General features: G+C 45.9%; 1 protein-coding gene across 1 annotated transcript in view; it reads left to right on the forward strand.

Annotated features, from left to right (window-relative positions):
• The first annotated feature begins 505 nt into the window (after positions 1–505).
• Positions 506–10,849, forward strand: part of USP34 (ubiquitin specific peptidase 34) — a 143,976-nt gene continuing 133,632 nt past the window's right edge. The window contains exons 1-3 of the mRNA XM_015824189.1: positions 506–745; positions 1,092–1,098; positions 3,957–4,044. Of these exons, the coding sequence (XP_015679675.1) occupies positions 506–745; positions 1,092–1,098; positions 3,957–4,044 (335 nt within the window). The remainder of the gene's footprint in view (positions 746–1,091; positions 1,099–3,956; positions 4,045–10,849) is intronic.

Below are 10,849 nucleotides of genomic sequence, written 5' to 3' on the forward strand. Positions count from 1 at the left end.
AGTGAAGAAGCAATATTTCTTTGCCTTTATTGTGTCTGCAGATAGCTGCCCTAAGCCTTGTTTCAGCAGCCTTCTTGGGTAGAGAGGACTTGAAGATCCCCCTACAGGAGGAGTGTATGGACAAATTTGCTTAACCTCTGTCAGTCAAAATTGCCCACATTTGTTCTCAGTTGTATGTCAGGCTTGTTGGAGGTCTTAGAGGTTCCTGGGGCAGATTCTTGCCCTGCTAGCTTGGATCAATTTGAACCTATTGGGCCTGGGAAAATGAACAGGGCCCATTGGACTATGAGCTTGGTCATTTCTCTGTAGAACCATGCTCCTCTTGGCTAGTTAAAGCTGTCTGAGTGGTGTCATATGGATAGATTCTAGTAGTGGTGAATTTCTCTTTTGAGTGAGGAGTTTGTTCTTCCACTTCTTAAGGAGGAGTTGGTTAACCCCCTCATTAGAAAACCATAGCTGGATCCTACCATGCTAGACAACTTGAGGGGAGGATGTGATTGAGAAGATGATTGCACATAAGCTTCAAAGAGCTCTGGACTTTGAAATTGTACTTTTAGATGATTGTGCTTTATTACATGGTATTGCCCTTGAAGAGTATTCAGAACTTCAGTTGGTACAAAATGAGGTAGTGCAGGAAGTTATGCATGCCACTAGAGCAGCACAGGTGATACCTCAGTTCCATAAGTGGCAATTTGCTTCCATGTGCAATTCAAAGTTTTGGTTTCGACCTTTAAAGCCCTTCATGGTATAATTATTTGAGGGATCGCCTCCATCCAATCTGCTGGTCCCATCAGGTCCAGCAGAAATACACCCACTAAAGAGTTATATCTGGGGGGGACCCAGGAGGCAGGTTCTTTCTGCCATGGCACCTGCCCTATGGAAGGAATATCATTCCCTCTCCCAGATTGACCCCAGCCTTAATATCCTTCACAAATGTCTGAGACCGACAGCAATAAATAAATAAGCAATGACTTTTAAATTTCATGATAGTTATAAATTTACTTTTTATTTAGGGATATTTTATTTTCCATCTATGTCCATTTTCTTTTCCTTCTGTGTAGTTATTTATTTTGTTCCTTTAATGTTTTAAGATAAATGGTAATTGTTTTTTTAAAAAGAGAAAACTTGCAGGATTCCTTTTTGTTTTTATGCAGTCTATGTGTAACTTTCAGCATAATAATTCTGTATGATTATTTGTTTTTAATAATTACATCAGAAGCCAATATATGGTTGAAAGTCAAGTACTTCTGAATAGACTCACTCTTCAGAGTATTTTCATGGATCTTTTGTTAGTGTGATAGATATCTATTTATTCTATGTTTCAGTTTTACAAACTCAGTATAAATAGTCCTCAACTTGACTGATCACTTAGTGACCATTTAAAGTTATGATGAACTTTCTTGGAAGGTACTTATGACCTGGATTCAAAGTTCAGACAGTCAGCCCTCTCCCCTCCCTGCGGTCATGTGACCGCACTTAATATGCTTGTCAATTGACCCGGATTTAGAGTAGTTTGCTGTGTCCCACAATCACATGACCTTGTTCTATGACAGTTTTGCGGAAAACCGGCATTTGCACCTGGTTGTGGTTTGTTTTGTTTTGTTTTTACAAAATTGGCCCATAGTGTAACATGATTTGCTTAATGACTTGCTTAATAATCACCACAAAAAGTCATGTGACTGATCTCCTTTATGGCCATCAAAACTTACAACCATAATGGACAGGCTCCATTACAGTCATAACTTGAGGACTAGCTGTATCTCTTTTTTTGTCATATCAGAGTATATTGTACAAGTAATCCTCAACTTACAACCACAATTGAGTCCAAAATTTCTGTTGTTAAGCAAGACAGTTAAGTGAGTTTTGCCTCATTTTACGACATTTGTTAAGTGAATTGCTGCAGTTATTAAGTTAATCTGGTTTCCCCATTGACTTTGTTCATCAGAAGATTGCAAAAAGTAATCACATGTCCCCTGGACACTACAACATTCATAAATGTCTTTTGCCAAGCATCCAAATTTTGATCACATGACCACAAGGATGCTGCAATGGCCATAAGTGTGAAAAACAGTGATAAATCACTTTTCTTAGTGTAACTTTGAATGGTCACTAAAAGATTGGTTACAAGTCAGGGACTAGCTGTAGTATATTACAGTTTCCAGGAGTCAGTATCTACATTAGCATATTATAGTATGATACAGAAACATAGCTCATTGCATATTGTGCATAAGAAACTTGATTATGCAGTAGGCCTTCATTGTGAAGAATTATATCAGGAAACCAAGGTTAAGCTTCATAATGCATGTAGACCTTCATTATTATGAAGAAGTACATCAGGAAACCAGGATTATGTCTAGCTTCTTGTTCCCAAATCTTGGACTATGATTAATCAGAAACAAGATATTTAAACCAACTTTATATATTGCAATGAATTGCAACTTATTTTGAGATGAGTTAACCTTAGTCTTGTAACATGAGTTTTTTAGAATTATGTCTTCATTGACAAGAAAAGAGGAATATGTTAGAGTAATTGAGGTTGTGTACTACCTTGAATTCATTAATTGCTGTCATAGTTCAAACTGCTTGCTGTATCAATCACACATAGCTCTGCATTTAGAGGTATGCAAAAAGTATTGGTTTCATAAAAAGTTCCAGAGAAATCTGAAATGCTTATTTCTCCCTCTGAACTATGTCATTTTAGGAATAGCTTCTATAAGTAAATCCTCAGGACTGGAATAATTTTTTCCATTCTAGAATCAGTATATTTTTTACATTACTTCACTTTAGCTTTTCCTATGGTTAAATGGTTGTGATGGTATAAGTACAAGTAGTGCTTGCTTAACAACCCAAATTGGGACTGACAGTTCTGTTGTTAAGTGAAGCAGTAGTTAAGCAAAACAGTTTTCAAGTTACGAGTGGAATGGGCAGACTCCATTATACTTGTAACTCAAGGACTACTACCTGTATTAAAGGTGGAAAAAATTCTGAAGTGATTTATCTTGGTCCTATTTTTTTTAACCTTAAAAACCTGCCTTTTAATATATATTAGTTGTATCTTGTTTCTATCTGATTTTAATGTGTTAATGTATTGATATAAATAAATCTATAAATGTGTGGCTTTCTAAATCAATATGTGGCCTGCAAGTATAGTAGTGGTCTCATTTGTTTGACACAACTTTTCTACAGATTAGTTTAAATCTTAATATGTTGAAAAATTTTAAAATATGGGAACAACATTTTTAAATTGTTATTTATCCATTTATAGTAAAGAGTATATATTTCTCAAGAGGCAACTGGACTTTCTTGTTTTTCTTTGAAGACATTTTGCTTCTCATCCAAGAAGCTTCTTCAGCTCTGACTGGATGGTGGGGAATGGAAGGATTTATATTCCTTGCAGACAGCTGGTCATTTGCATTCTTTTAGAGAGTTGTTGAAGCCATTTTGATGGTTCACCTGTGTCTTCAGGGTCACCTGAGTAGTGCAAATGTGTGTGGAACCTTCTTGGCTGAAGGGTGTTTTTTGCCCTGTGTCCCTTCACTGTTGAAGACACGTGCAGGATATTGGGGGTGTAATTTGTTAGCTTTTTATCATTTGTCAGCCGCCCTGAGTCCGAAAGGAGAAGGGCGGGATATAAATACAATAAATAAATAAATAAATAAATAAATGAGTCTGTGTTGTCTGCATCTCAAACTGAAGTGCAAATGCAAATGACCAGCTGTCTGCAAGGAATATAAATCCTTCCATTCTCCACCAGCAGTCAGACCTGAAGAAACTTCTTGGATGAGAAGCAAAATGTCTTTAAAAAAAGACAAAAACAAAGTCCAGTTGCCTCCTGAAAAAGCACCTTTGGGACAACCAGGACCTGGATGACTGGGAATCTCCATAGACATAGAGTATATAAGAAATTTTAAACATGACATTTCATGACACTAATTCTACCATTATTTTTCCTTTAGTATCAGATACTGATGGTGGTGATGGCTTGCAACTCAGAAAGGAGCATGCACTCAAGATTTTTGCTTATATCAATTCTTGGACACAAAGGTAAGTCTGCTTTTAAAGTACCCCTTATTGATGATGCATTTACGTAGATACAGTATGTGTTTGTATACAGGCAATCTGAATAGTAAAAGTAGTAAATATGGAGAAGTTGATCTAAAAATAATACATTTTGTTTGTTATTCTGTATTAAACAGATAAATCATTTTGGTTTACATGGTAACTTTTGCTTGAATTTTGGTAAAAGTACAATAGATATTTTTTGGGCGGGAGACTGTTGCATCAGTTTTTCAGTTTGTAGGACACTACACTGTTTTAACTGCTGAAAAAAATTATTTGCAGAATGTTGAAGTGAAGGGGATTGTTGGACTCTCACTTAATGCAAAGAAAAAATAAACACTAGCATGAACTGTCTCTTCTTTCCAGTGTTACAGGCACCATATGTGAAGTGACTCTCGTTTAGCATATTTGAGAAAATTGTTTGAAAAACTCACTTTTTAAAAATGAAGTATCACTTGCATCTAATGTTGTCTGCTAGAAAAGCAACTGTCAAAGGAATAGATACTTCTAAAATCTACTCTGGTAGTTTAGTGGGCCCTATGAAGAAAGGTGCAGTTGAATGGGAAAGATTGAAAAGAATTTCAGCCATGATGACATAGTGGATAGAATGCAGTATTGCAGCCTGGCTTTATTCACTGCCAGGAGTTCAGTGGCTCAAGGTTGACTCAGCCTTCCATCCTTCCGAGGTTGGTAAAATGAGGACCAGATTGTTGGGGGCAAAAGCTGGTTCTGTAAACCACTTAGAGGGCTGTAAAGTACTGTGAAGCAGTATATATGTCTAACTTACGGATTGGCAACCCGCAGCTCTGGAACCGCATGTGGCTCTTTCAGCCTTCTACTGCGGGTCCCAGTCCTCCGCCATTTGCAGAGAGAGGCAGAGACAGAGAGAGGCACTTGCGCTTCCCTTCTCTCTCTCTCTCCCTCCCTCCCTCTCTCCCTCCCTCCCCCTCCCTCCCCCTCCCTCCCTCCCCCCTCTTTCTCTCATACACACACACACACACACACTTTTACTTACTGAAGGAAGAGGACTGGCAGACCAAGGGCAGGAGAGAGCCAGCCCAATAAGAATGTGTGTAGCTTGTCAGAGAACAGCGTGAGGCCAGCTGGCCAGGTGAGCAGAAGATCGGAGGGGGGGGAGAGAGAGAAAGAGAGAGAGAGAGAGGGAGGGGGAAAGGAAAGAGAGGGAGAGAGAAAAAGAGAGAGGGAGAGAGGGAGAGGAAAGAGAAAGGGAGAGGAAAGAAAAAAAGAGAGGGAGAGGAAAGAGGGAGAGAGGGAGAGGAAAGAGAGAGGGAGAGGAGAGGAGAGAGAGAGAGAGAATATGAATATATGTTGTCCTTACTGGACTTTTAGTAAAGAACGTTTAATGAAATATTTTGATTTTTTTAAATTAAGAGATGAGGTATGGGGATAATTATGCTGTATTTAAAGATGGTAGATAAGTTATAAAATTGTTTTCACCTGTTGGGATGAAGGAGAAAGGTTTTTCCCCCTCTTTCTCCAGCACTGGAGATGGAGGATCCACCCATGGTTGAGACTGTATTCCTGCCCAATCAGATCAAGTCAGCCAAAGTTGTCACGCCCTGTCCCTGGACCTATGTCCAGTCTTGACTTGATCTTGCCCAAGGACAGGACGTACAACTCTGGCTCTTAGGTACAGTCTGACTTATTAGTGGTTCCTCCATCTTCATCAATACAATTAGATATATATATATATAGAAAACTTTCAGTTCCCCTGTCAGCTCTACAGTGGGGGGGGGATTTATTGGGAGGCAGAAGGGGGTCCCTTCTTTCTCCCCTCCCTCCAGGAGCTCACAGGGCAGGACTACTAAATTGAAAATTTGGACTCCAAATTTCACACACTCATAGCGGAGTGCGGTTAGAGTTCGCGGCAGCGGCTCCATTATCGGCAGGGAGTGACGAGGATTTAAACCTGTCAGCTCCCTCCGTTTGTCTCTCTCCGTTTTTTCGCTCCGCGGTCAGTTGAGGCTAGAAAAGCCGTTCGACTACTCTCTGTCCTTGGCGATTGGCCTCTTGTGACGGGGATTGCGGCTGCGTCCCCGGGGAGGCCAATTTGTAACAGAGGACATCCGAGGAAGCCGATCGGCTGATTGCTTCCTCGGCGAGTTGCTTTCTGGTGACGGGGATTGCGGCTGCATCCCCGGGAAGGCCGATTTCTCAAAAACCGCTAGGTTTTCCGTTGGTGGCCACGGCGCTCCGAGGAAAGCGAGGAACAGGCCGAATGGCACTTTGATCTCCTTTTCGGCCGTATTTTCGGAGCGGACAGCCGGTCAGCTGGTTAGCGGCTGATTGCGGTGCGGCCCACAGCCGCCTTGCTCATAGTGGGCTTCTTCAGCTCCCAACTGAAAAAGTTTGACAGTTGGTCTTTTTGGCGCGGCCGCCATTTTGAAGCAAGGACTAGAATTTTTTATCCCAGGCACTGTGGTCTAGAGACTAAAATTCATAGTGACTTAGTCAATTTATGGTCACCTTCATCTGGGGGATCAAGAATCTGGGAGAATGCAGTCTCCAGAAGAAGAAATTAATTAAACATTTTAGGTGGCCCATCTGATCCCCTCAGGGCAGGCCACCATTTTATGAGCGGTGGCCATTTTGTGGCCAGGGTCCTATCCCCTTGAGAAGGAGGTCGTGTCCCCTTCATTGGCTGGCATGAGTTCTATGCCACCTCATCCGGACGGATCTGAAAGGGCTGCGCAAACTACTAAGTCAAAATCTGCAAAAAAGTCATCCAAGGGGGCAGATAAGCACGCCACCAGGAGACACCAAGCTCTGGAAAAGGAGTTCTCTAAGGCACAAAAAATTGCTCGATTGGACGATCCTCAGACTGGGGGGCGGGTGCAGGAGTCCCAGATTCCACTTAATCAGTCGCTTCAGTGTAGGCCAGAGGCCACTTTCACCCCTACAGCGGCTGGACTTCGCCAGACCGAACAGCTTCCCTTCCCTTCAGAGGAGCGATTGTCCATGTTGATTGCTCAGGCAGTGGACTGCGCTCTGAACGCTAGGGCAGTTCCTAAACCTCCAGTCATAGTTCCCCCTGCTACCCCCCCACTTCAGACAGATGACCCTCAGTCCGGCCCCTCTTCACCTGCTGAATCCTTGTATTCTGAGGGGTTGTCGCTACCTGATCAGGGCTCTGACCAGGAGTTTCCAATGTCTGAGGAAGAAGGACAGTCGGCGGACGCTCCAGCGCCCACTGGAATGTTCCACCCTTCGGCGTTCGTTACGTTGCTCCGCAAGGTCTCTTCCACCGCACACCGTGGCTCTGAGCCCCTTTCCACAACGACTGCAGTTGCTCCCGATTCGGATCTTGATCCAAATTTTATTGAACCGGTGGCAGCTCAGCACCGGATCCCATGTCCGCCCATGTTTCTAACTGCGGTTAAGAAACAATGGGCGTTACCAGCCTCCTTTCCCCTTCCGAGTTCCACAGACAAAAAACTGTTCAACGTAAGTGCGAGTTATCTTTTCGCAGGATCCACCAGGCTTCCGCTTGGGCCATTAGGGCAACGAACTCAGCGTCGTTTTTCACTAGAGCAGCCCACCGTTGGCTAAAACAACTACAGGCCCGCACCCCCAAGGATGATGTCCGCTCTCAACAGGACATCAGTAAGATGGTGGCAGCAATGGAGTACGCCTCGGATGCTACGCTCCAGGCGACTAAGTTCGCTTCCAGAGCCATGGCTTCAGGGATCACCAGTGGACGCATGCTTTGGCTTAAGCATTGGCATGCTGATGCCAAATCCAAGTGGCGTCTGTCCTCTGCCCCGTACCAGGGAGGTAAATTATTCGGTGAGGCTTTGACTCCTTATCTCTCGGAGAATAAGGATAAGCGCAAAGTGCTCAACCATATCATTAAGAAGGCTGACAAGAGGCAAAATTATTTCCCCCGTGGGCAGTCTTTTCAGGGGGGGGGGAATAGATACAATTATTCAAACTCTTTTCGTCCTTTCCCTCCCAGACCGGACCGACAAGAGGGGCCATTTGGCAGACAGGCGAGCAAGCCCAGGCAACAATACCAGGGTAACCAGGGTAAGCGGCCCTTTCGTGGGAGCGGCCGGCCATTTCGTCGCTCCAGGTGACTCCCCGGAAACGGGACCTCCCATAGGGGGCAGACTATCGCTGTTCTTCCACCAATGGGAGGCCACCACCACGGACAAGTGGGTTCTGAACACGATAAGGGCCAGTCTCTACCTGGAGTTCATCTCCACACCTGTAAACAGGTTCATTTCTTGCCCATTCCCCCGAAACCTAGCCAAAAGAAATCTGATGAGCCAGGCCATCCAGCATCTTCTGGAGATAAGGGCCGTAGAAACCGTTCCGCTGGACCAGAGAGGGCGGGGATTTTACTCCATCCTCTTTGTCGTTCCAAAACCGTCAGGAGGATGGAGAGCCATCCTGGATCTAAAAAATTTGAATCATCATATCAGATATCAAAAATTCAAGATGCAGACACTCCGCTCCATTTTGGGGAGCGTGAGAAAGGGAGACTTCCTGACATCCATCGATCTCACGGAAGCGTANNNNAGATCCTGGCGGTCCTGGCAGCTCGCCTTCGGATGGTACCGATCAGGGTCCAGTGTTACCTGGACGACATCCTGATCCAGTCAACCTCCGCCCACTCGGCACGACAGGATCTCGACCGGGTAGTACAGCTGCTCCAGGATCACGGGTTCTCGGTAAACTTCCCCAAGAGTCATATGGTCCCCACGACTCGGCTATTGCATTTAGGGGCCGTCATAGACACCAGGGAATGCCGGGTGTATCTGTCTCAGGAACGTTTGACCAACCTGATAAAATCCATCCGCCAAGTACGCAAGGGGCAGAAGGTTTCTCTGCTCAGCCTTTCCAGGGTGCTAGGACAGATGATATCAGCCATAGACATAGTGCCGTGGGCCAGGCTCCACTCCAGGGAATTGCAGTGGTTCCTGCTCCCCTTCCAGAGGCAGAACATCAGTGCCTCTCAGAGAAGGGTGAGACTTCCATCTCAGACCTCGCTTTCCCTCAAATGGTGGCTGTCCCCAGCCGTCCTCAAAGGGTCGTTGTTCAAGGAGCCGGAGCGGCTCCTCCTCACGACCGATGCCAGCCTCTTTGGATGGGGGGCGCATCTTCGTTCTCACTGGGCACAGGGCCGTTGGTCTCATTCAGACCTCCGCCACGACATCAACTGGTTGGAACTGAGGGCTGTACATCTAGCTCTCCTTCACTTCCACAGCCAGGTCCGGAGGCGTCATGTACTTGTCCTCACGGACAACATGACGGCCAAGGCTCATGTAAACAGACAGGGGGGCACTCATTCTCGAATCCTTCTGAACGAGGCATTAATATTGGGGACCTGGGCAGAGCACAACCTAGCATCCATCAAGGCCGAGCACATCTCGGGGAAGGACAATACCCAGGCAGATGTCTTGAGCAGAGCGACAATAGGCCACTCAGAGTGGAGGATTCACCCGAGGGTCTTCAAAGAGATCTGCCATCGCTTTGGTCTACCTTCAGTGGACCTATTCGCCTCACCGGCCAACACCCAGCTCCCCCGCTTCTCCCGCTTCCCAGCTCAGGGAGCGGAACAGGTAGATGCGCTGCGCTCTCCATGGCCTCGGGGTCTGCTGTATGCTTTCCCACCTCTCCCTCTTCTCCCGGCGGTGGTACGCAAACTGCTCTGGGAAGACGCGGAGATTCTACTGGTAGCCCCGTATTGGCCACGGAGACCGTGGTTTGCCGACCTGCTGGGTCTCTCCACAACAGATCCGTGGAGGATTCCGCCAGACAGGATATCACTCAGTCAAGGGGCCATTCTACATCCGGATCCCCAGTGGCTGCAGCTAGCCGTCTGGCACTTGAGCGCAACTATTTGTCGAGGCAATCTTGCTCTTTAAGGGTCATTGAGGTTATACAGGCATCCCGTCGCCCATCCACGAATCGCATCTATGAGGCAACGTGGAAAACCTTTGTGCTTGGTGCGACAAACATAAGTTGTCTCTCTCACGACTCAATATTCCTAATATTTTGGAATATCTGTCGGACGGTTTGGACACAGGTTTGGCCCCTAATACCTTGCGTAGGCAACTAGCTGCGCTCTCTACTGTTCTCGCCTGGGAACACGGAGGGTCGTTAGCTCACCACCCACTGCTACGCTCCTTTCTTAAGGGGGCAGCTAACATCAGGCCACCGACAGTACATAGATATCCTTCCTGGGAGTTGCCCCGGGTTCTTAGGGCTCTGACAAGGGCGCCCTTCGAACCATTAGCGTCGTGCGATATGAGTCACCTGTCTCATAAGGCAGCCTTTTTAGTGGCCATCACGTCAGCTCGACGTATATCAGAGCTGGCGGCACTGTCGGTCCGTAAGGATTTGTGCATTTTCCACCCGGACCGTGTGATACTCCGTCTGGACCCTACCTTTGTCCCAAAGGTGAATTCCCTCTTTCACAGGAGCCAAGAGGTTATTCTACCTGACTTTTGCCCTAAACCATCGCGTACCCTGGAACGGCAATGGCATTGCTTAGATGTCCGCAGGGCGCTCCGTTACTATATTGCGCGGACAGCGGATTTCCGCACATCAGAAGCCCTGTTTGTCTCCTTTCACCCCTCTTCCAAGGGTAGGAAGGTTTCCTCTTCCACCATTGGCAGGTGGATTAGGGCGTGCATCACCGAGGCATATCGAGCGGAGTCATTGCCGGTTCCACGAGGGGTCACAGCGCACTCCACACGGAGCGCTTCCACATCTGCGGCTTGGAACACTCAAGCGACCATCGAGGAGGTTTGTAGAGCGGCCA

The sequence above is a fragment of the Protobothrops mucrosquamatus genome, unplaced genomic scaffold (assembly GCF_001527695.2).
Source record: "Protobothrops mucrosquamatus isolate PMUCROS unplaced genomic scaffold, P.Mucros_1.0 scaffold2155, whole genome shotgun sequence".
NCBI lineage: Eukaryota > Metazoa > Chordata > Lepidosauria > Squamata > Viperidae > Protobothrops > Protobothrops mucrosquamatus.